Below are 16302 nucleotides of genomic sequence, written 5' to 3'. Positions count from 1 at the left end.
CCAGGCGTCCACATGCGGAAAGCGTGATCGACGAATGGTCCTGCCCAACAAGGACACTAACCCGATTCGGAAGCCAGCGGAACGTTCTATTTTCGGCGATGATGAGTCATAAGGTCATGTGACTGCCAACCAATCATCATAGCCATTAGCGCCGTTATCTGCCTTCAAGAACTTGATAGGGCTGGGAGTCTGCAACGGAGAGCGCGCTCTTTTGACAAGTCACAGTCGGAGGATTCTTTGACCACGCACCCAGATTGCGTGCTGTAGAGGTTCTAGAATTCCGGCTGCAGACAAGAGACAAGACCTGCTGCAGCGGAGAGATGCCGATTTCGTCAGAGATTGAGAAAGGATTCGCACGTTGGAGCCAGGATTGGGTTGAATGGTTATCATTCGATTACGTCGAGTGGATAAACCGACTGGTCTAGGCGTGGAAATGGATGTGGACGATGCAGTGGATGGAGCAATTGAGCATTAAGTTATGTATGTATTTGATCCAGCATGAGATGCGTGGGAAACAAAACAAAAAAAGACTCTGACTCCGAACCCTGTATTAATAGAGTGCCGACTGATAAAGGCATTTTGTTTTGCCAACTTCCTCTCCGCAGACCAACGAGAACAAAAGCTCCGTCTGGTGGCTTATCTCTTATCTCTCACTGTCGGTATGGTACCTATCACGCTCTCAAGTGTACTTTGATACGGGCAATCTTTATTTTATGAAGGACTGTCCCGTCCATTCCCGTCGGATTGGTAGTTTGTTCGCATCGATACACCAACAGTTACACGCCATCTCGACTCCAACCCCAGAGCAAGAAACAGACGACTAGCCCGCAAAAACCGGCAATTTGTCAATGCGCCATTTTTATCTGATCCCCAGCTCGTGAGACCTGGAACCCCCGAACCTCCGGGGTGGATCCCCCCCCTGGGCGATATCAGAGTCAAGAGATAGCGTGAATGCATATTACCAAGACCTCACCGCCATCCATGAAGCCTGTCATAACCACTGGGCCCAAGAAAGGGCCAGCCGTCAGGCATTCCCGGCCTTTACACCACCGCAGGACCTCTTCGGTGCAGTCGCTGGTTGCCCTCAACGCTTCCAAGTCACATCAATCCATCAGCAAACTGCTCGGGGCCGGCGGCGGCTCGACCATCCGGACCACAAGCAGGATCGACGACGAGGACATGGCAACCAGTTTCTTGCAGTATTGGTATGTTTTTTGTCGATCAATGGTTTTGGTCCTTATCTACAGGTCTTGTATTGGCAACACCGGGCGACCAGCCTCGCTCCCTTCCGCCCGATTGTTGGTCCCTTTCGTGATCCGACCTTGAGTCATACATTCCTTGCTTGTTGAACCCAGCCTCGTTGTGTCAGGATCCTCGGCTAACGCATATCATGAACATAGTGCCATGTGTGAGACGCAAATAATGATCCCTGATAACAGTGTTCTTTATTGTAGTGAGAGGTATTTATTGATCCCTTCCCTTTCTCGTGAGACGCATAGCAAACTCATGTTCGTGTCCTTTCAGGTGCCGCGAGATGGATTCAAGCAAGCCTCTCTCTGCATCCTACACATCCACCTACACCATGGCATCGTCATTAAGCCCACCGACATCGCCTCCCATCTCGCCGCGCAGCAGTACAACGACGCTGTCCTCGAGCGCCGCTCGATCATCACCGCGGCCAATCCTCGGGAGCAATGCTGGGATGCCGTCGGACATAGACGCCCCAATATCCGGTGCTCGATATCGCCCCGGCAGCTCCGTGTCTTCGCATTCATCGTCCGAGGCATGGAGTTATCTTTCCCAGTTCTACCACCACCAACAGCCGTTGTCGAACCCCGCAGGCACGGCCGACGACGGTTTGGTTTTAATCGTGCCATCCCTTCATCGTCGCAGCGGAGGAGAACCCCCCTCGCACCGAAGTTGTCCCAGCATGCCTCCCTCCTTGACACACACCCCCGCCACCACCGCGGCATCCTCGCTCAGCAGCAACGCCGACCTTCCCCCCAGCGGGTACCTGCATGATGAACACCGTCCGTTGCCGCCGCGCCACAACCCATGGTTCTCCAGCACAGGTGGGATAAAGGGTGTGCAGCTTGTCGTCCCGCAGATTCCGGCCCCTCCACCTTCCTCGACTGAAACCTTCATTCAGCACAAGGCCACGACCACCACCTCACTCTCCACTACCATGACGGAGAAAACAGTCGCGAGCAATGCCTCGACCACCGTCTCATCGCTCTCTACCGTCTCGACTCTTGTTGAACCGAATCAGCAGGTCTGAACTAGACTTTTTCCCTTTCGTCTGAAGAGGGAAGAACGAATATAAGAGAAAAGTCTTTTTTTTTCTGTCTGTCTTCGTACTTTTGAAATTTAATGCCATGCGATCGGGGTCTGGATACCGTCAGCTTTGTTTTAATACCCTGTCGTTTGTTTGTGACTCTCGGATGATCATGATACCTTTGATGACTAGGATTTGATTCTCTCTCCAGGATACAGCATGTCTGTTGATTTTATATTCCTATATAAAATAGATTTGGGGGGAATGGGAATGACTCAAATGACATGCCTTGTTCGAATGACGTCTTTGTTTCAACTTTCAAGCTGAACCCTAGAAAATAGACAGCATGTACATAACTACTCCGTATGTACTCGTCCTCTACCTGCATTTGAGTCATCACCCAGTATGTTTGTGTCAATCGAGAGACACCCCCACGTCTAGTTTTTCTACCCTAGAGGTATAACCTATTATTGACTCAGTGATACTATCTTGATTTTCCACTCAACCCGTCAGAAAATATCCAGCAAGTTCAAGTTCAACCCTGTATCAGGCATGCAAGGCATCCCAGTCTATTTCATTCTATCGTGCCTGGACCAAAAAAATAAAAAATAAAAAAAAAAATAAAAAAAAATAAAAAAAATAGGAGCCTGTCCAAGTGTAGACTGAGGTCAAGCGCTGATGATAATAATGGGGATTCCGGAAAACAATGATATTCAAATCTATACTACTCCGACACAAGATTAGGAAAAAAAACCTGCGGCATCATGGAGTACATCTCCCCGTGAACCGCGGGTACAGGCAGCATTCTCGAACCGTGTAGCGCCCGCAGATCCACGCGAGGAACCGTTCAAGCCCTAGACCGTATCCTCCATGCGGGGACGTGCCATACCTGGGATAATTTAGCACTCCATTTTTGAAAAGGATGGAAGGTTGGGTACTTACTTCCGCTGGTCCGTGTACCAGTAGTACGGGCTCGGGTCCATGTTCTCCCGCCGGTACGCCGCAATGAGCTCGTCGTAGTCGTCAATCCTGCAACTGCCACCCACGATTTCACCCACGCCCGGCATCAGCACGTCCACGCTCTCCGTCACCCGCGGGTCTGCCGCATCCTTCTTCATGTAGAATGCCTTGATCTCCGCGGGGAAGTGCGTCAGGAAGATCGGCTGGTTGATGGTGTCCGTCATCTTGCGCTCCGCAGCCTCAGCGATGTCGTCGCCAAACTCGTGAGGTTTCCCTTCCTCGTTGGGGATATCGTGCTCCCGCAACCATTCTATCGCCTCCGCGTACCGCATCCGCTTGAACGGCCGCGTCGGCGGCTTGAATCCCGGATTCATGTCCTGGATGAACTGGGCGATCTGCGGATCCTCAAGTAGGAGCTCGATCACGCGCGAAATCACCTTCTCTAGGTGGTCTAGGAGGTCCTCAAAGGTGATGAAGTCCAGCTCCGCCTCGATGTGCGTGTACTCGGACAAGTGCCGCCGCGTCAGCGACTTCTCCGCCCGGAATGACGGACTGATACAAAACACGTCGCCAAGTGATGGCAGGCACGTCTCCAGGTACAATTGCGACGACTGCGTCAGGTACGCCGCCTCTCCGTAGTAGTCAAACTGGAAAAGAGTCGCTCCGCCCTCCACCTGCGTCTGCACCATCGCCGGTGGGGTCACTTCCAGCAGGCGATTCTCCTCAAACGTCCGACGGAATGCTCGCAGCGCCGCCGCTCGCACCTTCATCACCGCCGACGCCGTTTCCCCGCGTAGCACGAGGTGGCGGTTATCCAATAGTACGTGCGGCTCCGCATCCGGCGATACACGGTTGGTGATAGCCTCCTTATCGCCCGCCGCCTTGCCGATAATGGTGAAGTAATCAGCATGCAGCTCCCGGTTGTTCGGCGCATGCTGTTTCGGAGGCACTTCCCGCATCTCTCCGTGGATGGCCATCGACGTCTCCAGCGTCAGCGTCATTGCATCGTACGACTTGGTCAGATCACCCGTCAAGATGCATTGCAGGTACCCGTAGCCATCGTACAAAGTGATGAAGATGACATCCTTTTGCGGACGGAGACGGTGCACCCGGCCGAGCACACGCACGCGAGTGCCTTTCTTTGACCCGTCCGGCGACCCCAGCTGCACAATATTGGGATCGGTTTCGTCCAGTCGGATCCTCACAGGCTTCGGAAGCGAAGGATCCTCCTTAATGACCACCTTCTTCGCTTCTTCCAGTACTTGACGACGCTTCTCGGCTTCCTCCTTCTCGCGCAAGGCCAGCTGCTCAGCCTTGGCCGCCTTCTTTTTGGCTTGTTCCCACAGACTGTTGGCCTTCTTCAGGGCCGACTTTGTAGCCGGCTTCCATTCCAACCGGGCCGCTTCATTGCCTTCCTCGACTGGGCCCGTCTGGGATTTACGTGTTAAATACTGGATCCCGGGAGTGGTCGGGGGATGGTGCTGGAATGCGTAGGCAAGTGTTTTGTAGGGAGCCTCTTCGGTGCCTGTCGCCGAGGGTTCGTCCTTGCCGACATCCTCATCGATGTAAACAACTTTTTGTTCACTGGTCGCCATTGTGGGCTGGCTAAATCAAGTCAATTGCTCGAGTCTTGGAAGTTTCAGATTGCCGGGGAAGCTCGTCTAGGTCGTGTACTCAGTAGGTACGGCCGGACCTCGGGCTGAAACCGCGAGTCAATTCAGCATTCAGTGACTCTGCGCGGGAGTACAACCTTACCAGTGCAGTCTCGGTTCTTGCCTGGGTATCAAAGCCGCACGAACAGTGCTGATTTCCAGGTCTGGCTTCGTCAAGGAGCTGCGATTCAACTGAAGGAGGGGCTGACTCAGTTGAGGGACAGAATTTCGCTGACCGCTTTCCTCAGCGGGGGTGAAATTATCAGGGCCTTATCAGGGTCTACACTGATGCCTGAGGCATCAATAGGGTTGATAACCTGAGGAACATTCGAGTCAGGAAAGAGCCCCCCGGGAATGAAATGTTTAATATTGTTGCATGATTCTTCAAAATCCATCATGATCGATCCTCCGTCAGGCTCGCGAATGCACGCCGTATCAATCCAGGACTTGTATGATCCGGGACACACCCCCGTCGTCGTGACAAGGCGCTCCTTGATGCCCTCCTCCCGCCAGAAAGTCGGGCACCTGCTGCGTCATACTATCACAATCCCGTGATCGAGACATGTCCGTACCGGATTCGATCGTTCACAGTTGCATTTCTCACGATCGTTCATCCGCATTACCTTGGACCCTTGATATAGACTTGTGGAAGAGTACTGAGCAATGAGTGCTGACTGTCCAATGACTAAACCTGGTTCTGCTAGTTGACCAGAAACTTGTGTCAGAATTGTCTGTCGAAGACGAGCAATCGCCGCAATATTCTCTCCCAGCGGAGCATGCAGCAGTATGGACTCGATACTGATTCATTATTGATGCTCATCCACAAGATGTCCTGGAACAGGGCCGATCACGGCACCTTTTGCATTCTGTTTCATGGAATCACCCATTATGAGCCGTGACATGTGTGCATTGGGAGGAAACAGAGGGTGCTTCGGCCTAGCGGCATCAATCCGGCGAAGTAGCAGAAACCATGGATCCTCGTTGTCCTCACTGCAGCTAGTGAGACTATGGTCAGGGGTTTGCCGATGGCTAGAGGGCACAGTCCAATTGCTCCACAGAAAATAGCCGGCTGACTCAAGGACTGGAGCGTTGCTTGCCCTCTGTGCATGTTCTGAACAGCGAGGCATTTCCAGGATCGAAAAGCTAACTGTGATGATAACTTGATAAGCCATCAGGGTCTGAGGACTACAGTACGAGCGCATGCGGAGTGAGGGCCTGAGGCTGGAATTTGAACGACGCTATTCCTGTCTCGGAAGAGTCTATTCTGTTTCAGGCTGTGTCAATTGCCCAATCAGAGCTCGGGATTTGGTTCCTCCAACCACGTTCTCGTCCTGAACTTTCAAGGGCTTCCCATGGGTTCTTCTGCCAGGCTGCCAGCCTTTGCTTTTGTCCCTGATCAAGCTGAACTTTGTCGTGTTCAGGGCGCAGGGCAATTTGGCAAGAGAGACGATCAAAGCCATGCTCTTGCTCTTCGCTCTACCCTGGGGCAAGCGATTGCCCCTTTGATCGCCGTGGACAAGGCTGAGGCACTCAGCGAACCAATCTTGTGGACGATCATGAATGCCAAGGGTGGGATCCAGTCATCCAAGCGAACCACCGGCAAAAGCCAAAAGGGGAGAGAATCGAATAAGCAGGGGAAACAAAAAGTCTTTGCACTTAGCCCTGCCCTGGCTGCTCTGTTCACCGTTACATATCTGCAGCCGCCAAACAATTCTCAACAAAGGCTCGAGTATCAGTACAATCCATCTGGCGTCTTTCAGGCCACGTCTCGGAGCCCCAACTTCAGCAGCACCGTTTTAACTTTTGATTCATTTCTGACATGGGCCGTGCCAGCTGTGTGTTGAGCCGTCGAGTCGACTGCGGGGAACTCAAACCCCAAACCCAGAGTGCCCCTGGATCACTGGGCGAGTCAAGTTTCCAGGGGAAATCCATCCTTGTATGCACAACATCAGGTCTTCATCGCTGTCGACGCGACATGCTCTCTGTCCGTCCTCAATTAATGCAGCGCCCAATCTGTCTGCAGCCTGCAGGCACCCTGAACTCCACAGCGTAAAGATACCCACTCCGTTGGAATCTCCCGGCCCTGGGCCGACTCCGTATCGCTCCAGTACTGTACACTATTATTTACTCACTAAACAAGAGCGCCGGTGGTAATTAGTTCGCCCTAAGCTTGTACCCCTTTTGGCCCTATTTTCTCACGACATTCGCTTTTGTCTGCCCTTGAGTTCTCTCATCATTCTCCTTCTCTCCACTTCACCCTCATTCTTCCTTCCCCTGGGTGCGTGGCTGTTTCTACATACCTTTCGTCCCATTCCTTACTTCGCATCTCGTAATTATTAATTGCCTTTTTAATTGTTCGTTTTGCATTTGCTCTGGCGGCTGTCGCTCGCTCTTCGCAGCCCGTCTCTAATTCTCACCCCCTTAAATCATTTTCTTTCTTCATTCCGCTTGCTTCGGTTCATTTCCACTTTTTCACCTGTCGCGACTTGTGTTCGCGTCTTTGTCCCATTCAGTGTGGCATCGTCCGTTGGATACCGGCTTGAATCAGGGGGCGCATGCTTGGTACCCTTCTCTCCTGGCCGTTGACCGCGTCGACATTCCTCCTGCATCGTCAGACTCTCTAGGCCAGTTGTCGATCGCCGCCACGTCAGAATTGAGCCGCTAGAAGCCCCCAGGTGCGTGGTCGTCTGTGCCCATTGTCCGCTGGTTGTGGTATCGCCCGTGCATTCCAATTGACGGTTCGCTTTCTCTTCGAGCTCGCAATCTGAAGGCCGTCGCCTTGATTCCGTGTTGGGTGCCTCGTTTTTGTGTCTTGCAGACGTCGCGTCCGGTGATATCAGCTTTCTAGATCACAACCAGTGCATCCGTGACGCTTGTCACATCGAGACTTCAAGGTTCCCTGCCCGCCGCGTTCGCTCGCCATGCAAACAGCGGATGCACCGACTGGGCCCAAAGATTCTCGTCTAGTACCGTCGATCTCGAAGTTGTCCAACGACGCCAATCTCCCGTCGCACGGCGCCTTCACCCCCCACGAGCCCTCCGTTCAGAACTTCGGTGACCGCAGCAACCGTCGTAACAACACCCCTTCCATTAACACCGGATCGGTCCCTCAGAGCGGGAACGATTTCGGCGCGCCAGGATCGGGCATGGACATGAATTACACCCCATTTCTCCCGTCCCAATTGCTGCTTGGAAGTCCCTTTCAGCCAGGAACTCCTTCCGCATACGCGTCGCCTCAGTTCCCCAACTTCGGTGGCTTCCCACAGACCAATCCTTCGCACGGCCAAGGCACGCAAAACCAGCTCGGAAGTCCGACCTCCCAAGCGCCGCAGAACCCCATGTCTCCTCCACTCTATCCCGGCATGACGTCGGCGGACGGATTTGGTGGATCGCAAATGTTGGGCGGACCACAATCCTCGCTCGGCGCGTACCCTGGGTTGGGTAATGCCGCCTTCGGGCCCGCTGGAGCGGCGCCCGGCATCATGGCAGGGACCAGCCGCACAGTGTACCTGGGAAACATTCCGCCCGAAACTTCGGCCGAGGAAATCCTCAACCATGTGCGGAGTGGCCAGATTGAATCCGTGCGACTGCTGCCGGACAAGAATTGCGCGTTCATCTCGTTCCTCGACAGTAGCTCAGCCACCCATTTCCACTCGGATGCAATCCTGAAGAAACTTGCAATCAAGGGCAATGATATCAAGATTGGATGGGGGAAGCCATCTCAGGTGCCCACCAGCGTTGCCGTCGCGGTGCAGCAGTCGGGCGCCTCTCGGAACGTGTATCTCGGTGGCCTGCCAGAGGACATTACGGAGGATGAGCTGCGCGAAGACCTGGGTAAATTCGGTCCCATCGACACCGTTAAAATCGTCCGGGAGAAGAACATTGGTTTTGTGCACTTTTTGTCGATCAGCAACGCGATCAAGGCTGTGCAGCAGCTGCCGCAGGAACCGAAATGGCGACCGCCGCGCCGAGTCTTCTACGGAAAGGATCGTTGCGCGTATGTGTCCAAGACTCAGCAACAGAACGCCGCTCAGTACCTGGGCATTGCTCCTGGATATGCACATCTACTCAACAGTGCGGATCGAGATCTGATCTCGAACGCTCTGGCCCAGCAGTCGATTGCGGCGGCGGCCGTGGCCACCAGCGCCGGTGGTGTGAACAATCTAGGCAACCGGACAATCTACCTGGGCAACATTCATCCGGAGACAACGATTGAAGAGATTTGCAACGTCGTTCGAGGCGGCCTGTTGCACCATATCCGCTACATTCCTGACAAGCACATCTGCTTCGTCACTTTTGTCGATCCTACGTCGGCTGCTTCATTCTACGCGCTCAGCAATCTGCAAGGACTGATGATTCACAATCGGAGGCTGAAGATTGGCTGGGGCAAGCATTCGGGCGCCTTGCCGCCCGCAATCGCTCTCGCCGTGAGCGGTGGCGCGTCGCGAAATGTGTACATTGGGAACTTGGACGAGTCCTGGACCGAAGAACGACTGCGGCAGGACTTTTCGGAATACGGAGAGATCGAGTTGGTGAATACACTTCGTGAGAAGAACTGCGCCTTTGTGAACTTTACCAACATTGCCAACGCCATCAAGGCGATTGAGGGCATGAGGAATCGCGAGGAGTACAAGCGGTTCAAGATCAATTTTGGCAAAGACCGGTGCGGCAATCCGCCGCGCCAGCTTCTCAACAACCAGCATAACCGAGGCGCGGGACTTGATGGGCAGCAGTCCCCTTCTCTCGGTCTCAATGGCTACCAGAACCAAGGCGGTGCGCAATCCAGCCCAACCCGGCCAGCAAATTCGCCCGCTCCGGGGTCGACCGGGTCGCTGGGCGGCCAGCATGGCCGCCAGAACCTCCAGCACATCTCCGCGGCCTCAATCCTCAATGTGGGGAGCAACAACCCCCTGACGATGTATCTCAACCATATCTCGGAGCAGCAGCAGCAGCAGCAAATGGAGCAGGAAAGTCGAATGGCGGATCCCACAACGCTGACGTCGCTACCACAGCAACATCATCCAAGCCAGGCGCTCACCAACCAGCAGTCGACTCTGTACAATAACGCTGCGACCAACGAGATTCCAGCGGGCAACACCATCGAGTCGTCCTTGCACCACCAGCAGCACCATCCTCAGCCCCAGCATCAACACAAGCCGTCGGTCAATGGTTTCCTCAACGTATCGAACGGGCACGCCACGGCCCCGCAAAGTTCGACGGGAAGCAGCAATAGTCTGAGCGTGCCTCGCGCGCAGCATTCCCGTGCTGTCAGCCTGCCGTCGTTCGGCCAAGAGCCATTTGGGCCCAACACGAGCCAGCCGTCGCAGGGCCGGAGCGGTATGGCACATCATCAACCCCAGGGAAGTTTCTCGAGTTTCGGCAAGGGCCTGGGAGGGCTAAACCACAACGGCTTTGGACTGGCTATTCAGAATGATTCCTCTCTCTCGGGCTGGGCTGAGGAGGGGATTGGCGCGAAATAACTTGTTCTCCCCTCTCATCTTCTTTTTCTTTTTTTTTTTTTTTTTTCGCCTTTTGGGTTGATTCCCCCTTTCTTTCTCTGTATCCATTTGTTTCCTTATCATTGTCTGTTTACATTTTCATTTTCTTCTTTCCCCTTTCATTTTGGCATAAATTTTTTTTAATACCCTCCCCCTTGTATTGCTAGCTGGCTACCAACGTTCCCTGTGTGTTTGGTTTTTGGACACGAGATATCCTGGACCAGATATACCCTTTCCGTCGTGTTTCTGCTTTCGAGATTCCTTCCCTTCGTGCATGTTGTTTTGTTCATGTTCCTCTTTTGTTTTTTAAAATGTTGATTCCGCCATGCCATCTAATCTCTGGTGAAGTGACCGAATCATGACCCGGGGTTGGAGTGAGATAATGAAGGGCAGTTTCTTGGGATATTAAAAAAAAAGGGAGCATTTAGAGGTCGGGATATATAGGCACAAAGCAATCTGAAACTTAATACTCTACCCTCTGCATATGAACTTTGCGGTCTCGAGTCCAAGTGTCCACTTGCAGAGCGTTGATGTCGAAGTTGGACTGCCCTATGATCACGTGACTGATCGAGATGTTTGGTGGTTTGAACTTTGACGAATGGAGCTTGACGAAAGGCGAGCTCCATCATCAGCCATCAAAGGCTGCAGTGAAAAATGGCACTGCCACCGGAGCAGATCAACATCAAGCGCCGTAGAGAAGAGGAGCCGGTGGAAACGCTCTGTATGTACTTTTGTTTTCTTGGTTTCTATGCCGTATATCTGAACTGTACCTATTTCCTAACTGTTGAACAGACATCCAAACTGAGCTCCACCAAAAGAAGCGACGATTCACTGATTTCATCTTCCAGCGTGTGCACACCAGCGATGACCGGAATGCGCCTCGCGATGCTGCCGGTCCGCAGCCGCCGACGACCGCGGCAATCAAGAGCCCGCGGTCAGTGAGCTCGACCGTATATCCCAAGCGACAAACCGCCGCCGCTGGCAGTGGCATCCCTACCGTGCGGGCAACGTCCCCCGGCGCAGAATTCGAAGAGCGCAAACAAGCGGCTGCGAGACGCGAAGCGGAGGAAAAACGGAGGCGTGCGCTGGCGTCACCTCCGTCTCCTCACTCCACCGTTCAGCAGAACGATACTGCTGCCGATGCTCCGGCTGCAACAGCGCCGTCGGGCGAGTCGCCGTCGCCAACGGTGACGTCCTTCCGGACGACCCTTCGGCGGTTCCACATCTCGCGCACCGCCGGCAGATCCGCGGATAGCAGTAGTATACTGAAGTCCACGACGGGCGGGATTTTGAAACGCAGGGATGGCGGCGGGTCTCCGGCGAGGGCCGTGCTGGTTGAGAAACTGACGCGGACGCCGTCGCTGAGGGGTGCTTCGGCGCTAGAGACTCTCGAGAGGCAGAAGAAGGAGCAGGGGCCGGAGGGGCGCACTGCCGAGGTCGATACGCTGGCGCAGAGCGCTCCTAGTCCAAAGAAAGATGCGCAGAGAAAGCGCCCTGTGGTCAACGCAGCGGAGAGGAAATGGAGGGAGGAGCAAAAAAGGGCCGCGGACGCCGCAAAGAAGAAGCTCACTAGCAAGTTCGACAGTGATTCGGATGATCTTGATCGATTAGCTCGTGAGCTCGAGGCCGTGGCTATGGATCTGGAGCGGGAGCAGAATGCCATGGACACGCGCGAGGATCTCCCGCCGAAAACTACCCCGAGGAAACCTGAGCTGCCAAAAGTACCGCCGCCGCCGTTGAAGTACAGTCCGAGACCAAAGCCACGCGCAGCGGGACGAGTCGACCCGCCTCCTTCCATGCCAGAACGCCTCGTCGCCGAAGAGGAACACGCGAGTGATAGCGACGACGGCGACTACGTCTACGACACATACATCCGCGTCCCGGTGCGGCCCGGCGCTGGCGGTCTGATCCCAACCGCTGTCACCAACTCCGAGGCGGACGTGACTTTTGCGTCGACGGGCTTTCCGGACGGCATTGATCCCACACGCCGGGACATCGGAGTCGTCGTGATCACAGCAGAGGACGAGGAACTCTGGGATAACTTTCTCGAGGACGAAGAGGGCGACACTGAGAACTGGGACGGGGAGGACGTGGACTCAAATGGTACCCTTCTGCATTGATTGTGTCTGTTTCCTACGGGCAATCGACTAACGTTATCGTTCTCAGCGGAGGATAACCCCGCGAACGACTACCCAGATAGTGAATTATCGTCGGCCGACGAATTCGACGATACGCATGCGATATACGCGCGGTATCGCCATGGGGCGTCAGACGATGAGCAGTGGGATGATGAATATGACTACTATTACGGATCGTGGGATGAGAAGCGTTACGGCAGAGGGTTCAGTTCCCGGTATGGACGGGGGGATACGGATGATGATGATGATGATGACGATGATGTGTGATGACCATCTTTATTCTATGAGATGACCGGGTATATAGAAGCATAAGCTCGAGATGCATAATTCTGGCGGGTAAAGTGTGAGCCACGCACATAGAATGATGCCTGCGTCAAGATGTCGTTCCGGCCACGAAGCACTTAGCGAGGGGCTTCTAGCCATCGGCCTGGTCGCTGTCCAAGGGCAGTCGTACGACTGGTCCGAGCCCATCAATCTGCAAGGGCAAGTTGAGCCTATTTCATCCAGTCACCAGAAAGTAGGAACCGGAAGCACCGCACTCATTTCCCCTTTTCTTTCTGTGATGATGACGGCGCATGCATCTATCCAACCCTGATCAGCAACTGTTCTTTTATTTTTACCAAAGCCAGGCAGGACCTTACCACCGACGCAAACCTAACCCATTCCTCCACACCCCTCACATACGGATCATCCGCCGGAGGCAGAGCCTCATGGCCCCAGACCAGGAGACTATCAAACGTACCCTGCTGCTGGAGGGCTTTTACCGGCTCCTCCTGCTCCTGTCCCTCCAGTCCTTCATTCTCGGTGGCAATTGACGGGGGAAGGGTTCGGTCCGTTGGTGTCGCAATGACTCCTGTTTACATCAAGCATCAACAAATCAAGTTGGTTAGCAAGGAATTGGAGATATGCCAAGTGAGAGAAAGGGGAAATATATACATACCCTTGTATCCCTCCGGGACTTCTACGCGTCGACCTCGAAGCTTGCGGCCGCGGAAGTGCGCTGTGTAATGCTCCCCTGCAACGATTAGCGTTAGTGTATTTTAGAATCCGTTTGCGGGATTGAGCGTTTGGTACCGTTGTCGTCTTTTGTCGGCTGCCAGTATCGCGTGGAGAGGTCGACGGGTCCGTCGTGGTGGATGCGGCAGGGGAGGATGTTGGGGGTGTAGGTGTTGGGGGAGGATTGACCGGTGTGGAGGGCGAACATTCTTTATCTTTTTTTTTTTTCTTTTTTCCGGCTCGTTGTAGGGAGTATTCGTATGGATGATTGAGCTGGTGGAAGGGTTGAAATGACTTTGGACGCGTCGTGTCGCGGTCGGATCCATAGGTGAGGTCCGAGATTCTACCGGAGAAAGACCGATAAGAGCATCCAGGAGTCGACGAGTCTATAAACCTACAGCAAAGAACTCAAGGGTATAGATACAATCAATGATATCATGCACATAATATCACCTCTTCCGATTCTTTTTCTTCTTTTTCTTTTTCGTCTTCTGCTGCCCACTCCCATCATTGGTTGACGGTCGCACCGGCCACTTCTTCGCATGCTCCCGCTCAAACCCTTCTTTATCTCTTCGATAGAGCATCATCGCCGTCCTAGCATCCTCCACACTCGAATGCGCACCTTCCTGGATCTTTATCCCCAGAAACTCCGCCGCCAGGATTTTCAACCGCGGCGTCCCGCCCCCGGCGACCTTGCGGTACGGAGGATACTTGCTAGTATCGCGGATATCGCACTTCGGATGGCTGAGCAGCAGCGCGTCGAGGTCGTTGCGCACCGCATGGCCGATCAGGATCGTGCCGTCGAGAATCTTCGCGACATCCCGTTGTACTTCCTCCAGCGATCGCGCGTGCACCATGTCCTTGGGTGTGATGCCGCTCACGGGCGTCCGCCAGTCCGTGACTTTCTCCTTGGGCCGTACAAATGAGTCGTAGACTTGCTCACCGTGCCAGTTAACGATGCTGACGCGCGCTAATGCCGAGTCTTTGTCGGGCTCCGGGCCAACGCCAACCATTTCGCAATCGATGGCGATGTATTTGCCTATTTCTGCTCTGTAGAAAAAAAAATAAGTTAGATCACACCATTCATACCCTCCCCCCTTGACGCCTGTAAAGTGTAATACGTACGTTGGCGATAAGCCCTCATTGACCCGCGCACGCGGTTTTTCCTCTTGAACCGACGTAGTCGAGTCCCTCCGGGTCAACCCATCTTTTCGTTCCTGCTTGTCCTCCTTATCCATGCTTCTCCTTGTCGTTGCTTTGGAAGCTTTCTGCCTTCGTGAAGATGCAACGTCTTTCGTCTTGTCGGCTCGTATCCTCTTCGCATTATGCTTGCCTGCTGGGTCGGCACCGCCGTCAACGGCCGAGATCTTGCGCTTGGTCGTGCAACTGTCCTTCTTCAGCTTTTCCTGAAGCTTTTTCCAGTTGCTCGAGAGGTTGCTGAGATCCATTGTGGTCTACCGGCTGGATTTGAGAGCCATTGTGATTGATGCATTCGGACTCTGCCTGATCAAGCTGTGCTATGTCGGCGTTGATTTTTTGATAAGATCTTGTGCAAAAATAGCAAACATGGCAAATTATGCAAACATTCTCGTAAGTCGGGACTGGTACCACAGCTCTCCACCAATCATAGTTAGGCTCTCGATTGTGCCCTGAAACGAAGTGCCCTGAAACGAACGAAGTGAGTGAAAGGCGCCGCGCGAGGACCGACCGAACAGCGGCAAAAATTGTACTATCACGTGAGCTCCAAATGATGTTAGCCAAACAAAATCTTGATTCCTTCTCTTGTATACTACCTACATCGTACTCCGTACGGAGTACATTCTGCTGCACGTCGATTACCTAGTAGCCAACCTAGATAGTCTCTTGGCCAAGGTTGGCTCCCCTGGTGGCGTTCCGCCAATGTGACCTACCTAATGTACCTCATAGGTACTATTTCTGTCAATAAATCGGTCTACATAAACTACTCGATACAGTGGAACTCTAATGTGTCTTCGAGTGGCCTACTACTACTGTTTGCGATTGTCCATTCGTACTTGGACAACTTGGAGCAAATGGCGACGTCCGTCTTCGTGTTAGACTCCTCGTCCCTTTTGAAAACTCTGGAAAAAAAACAAGACATTTCATGAAATAACGTCCTTCCAACAACAAACATCAACAGATCAAAGGCCATCATGATAACGAATTGTTGCTGCTTTCAGGTCTGCCACACGGCTGCTTTCCACGGCGGAGCATTTTGTTCAAGAGATTCGTCTCACATACTGCCTCCCTTCGATTACCTTTCATGAGTGTGCATACTAACGACCCTGAAATCCGATCAAGGCCCAGACCAGAGGTACAGTTACGGTTGGTGGTCAAGTCACTTTGCGGATCTGACGCCCTCAAACTTGTCCATTTCTATAACTATAGGTCCTAATGAATGTTCAAAGAAAAAGATGTGTACTTCCTCCTACTCCGTACAGAGTGATTACCAAATTTCATCCCTCCGTTCCTTGCTTGTCGAAGAACAGTTGCTTGCTAAGTCGCTACTTTCTGTCGACTCTCAAAGTCATGGCCTGAGCGGCATCTCGCCGTCCTACCTTCACTTGAAGTACAGTACCTACGCCCGCCGGCGATCCCCGCGGGACCATAAACTCAACTATACTACCCATGTAAATGGGGACGCCGCTGCCCCTACCGTCATACTGTTCATCTCTCAGGGATTCTGCTCAGAAGACTCGCCACGAAAAGTTGCTATCATACAATCTCAAAGAACAGTAGCTAAGTCATCTTCCTGCTTTGTCGGT

General features: G+C 53.4%; 6 protein-coding genes across 6 annotated transcripts; 3 read left to right on the top strand and 3 right to left on the bottom strand.

Annotated features, from left to right (window-relative positions):
- Window positions 1–951: 951 nt before the first annotated feature.
- VTN31DRAFT_281 (uncharacterized protein) lies at window positions 952–2278 on the top strand (the record flags this gene model as incomplete). Its single annotated transcript, XM_069403019.1, has 3 exons — window positions 952–1205; window positions 1401–1460; window positions 1525–2278. The coding sequence occupies 3 exons, from the start codon at window positions 952–954 to the stop codon at window positions 2276–2278; spliced, it is 1068 nt and encodes a 355-aa protein (XP_069263137.1).
- A 759-nt stretch (window positions 2279–3037) lies between these two features.
- Window positions 3038–4830, bottom strand: VTN31DRAFT_280 (uncharacterized protein; the record flags this gene model as incomplete). Its single annotated transcript, XM_069403008.1, has 2 exons — window positions 3038–3164; window positions 3218–4830. The coding sequence occupies 2 exons, from the start codon at window positions 4828–4830 to the stop codon at window positions 3038–3040; spliced, it is 1740 nt and encodes a 579-aa protein (XP_069263136.1).
- A 2978-nt stretch (window positions 4831–7808) lies between these two features.
- Window positions 7809–10367, top strand: VTN31DRAFT_279 (uncharacterized protein; the record flags this gene model as incomplete). The annotated part of the gene is made up of 1 exon (XM_069402996.1): window positions 7809–10367. The coding sequence occupies one exon, from the start codon at window positions 7809–7811 to the stop codon at window positions 10365–10367; it is 2559 nt and encodes an 852-aa protein (XP_069263135.1).
- Window positions 10368–11039: 672 nt separating this feature from the next.
- On the top strand, window positions 11040–12790 carry VTN31DRAFT_278 (uncharacterized protein; the record flags this gene model as incomplete). The annotated part of the gene is made up of 3 exons (XM_069402985.1): window positions 11040–11106; window positions 11178–12488; window positions 12552–12790. 3 exons carry the CDS (start codon window positions 11040–11042, stop codon window positions 12788–12790), a joined length of 1617 nt encoding a protein of 538 aa, XP_069263134.1.
- A 272-nt stretch (window positions 12791–13062) lies between these two features.
- VTN31DRAFT_277 (uncharacterized protein) lies at window positions 13063–13727 on the bottom strand (the record flags this gene model as incomplete). Its single annotated transcript, XM_069402974.1, has 4 exons — window positions 13063–13104; window positions 13165–13376; window positions 13464–13538; window positions 13598–13727. 4 exons carry the CDS (start codon window positions 13725–13727, stop codon window positions 13063–13065), a joined length of 459 nt encoding a protein of 152 aa, XP_069263133.1.
- Window positions 13728–13968: 241 nt separating this feature from the next.
- Window positions 13969–14967, bottom strand: VTN31DRAFT_276 (uncharacterized protein; the record flags this gene model as incomplete). The annotated part of the gene is made up of 2 exons (XM_069402963.1): window positions 13969–14569; window positions 14645–14967. 2 exons carry the CDS (start codon window positions 14965–14967, stop codon window positions 13969–13971), a joined length of 924 nt encoding a protein of 307 aa, XP_069263132.1.
- Window positions 14968–16302: the final 1335 nt, after the last annotated feature.

Source organism: Thermomyces dupontii, assembly GCF_041956625.1.
Source record: "Thermomyces dupontii strain NRRL 2155 unplaced genomic scaffold VTN31scaffold_1, whole genome shotgun sequence".
Classification (NCBI taxonomy): Eukaryota; Fungi; Ascomycota; class Eurotiomycetes; order Eurotiales; family Trichocomaceae; genus Thermomyces; species Thermomyces dupontii.
This window is presented reverse-complemented; position numbering and strand designations above follow the sequence as displayed.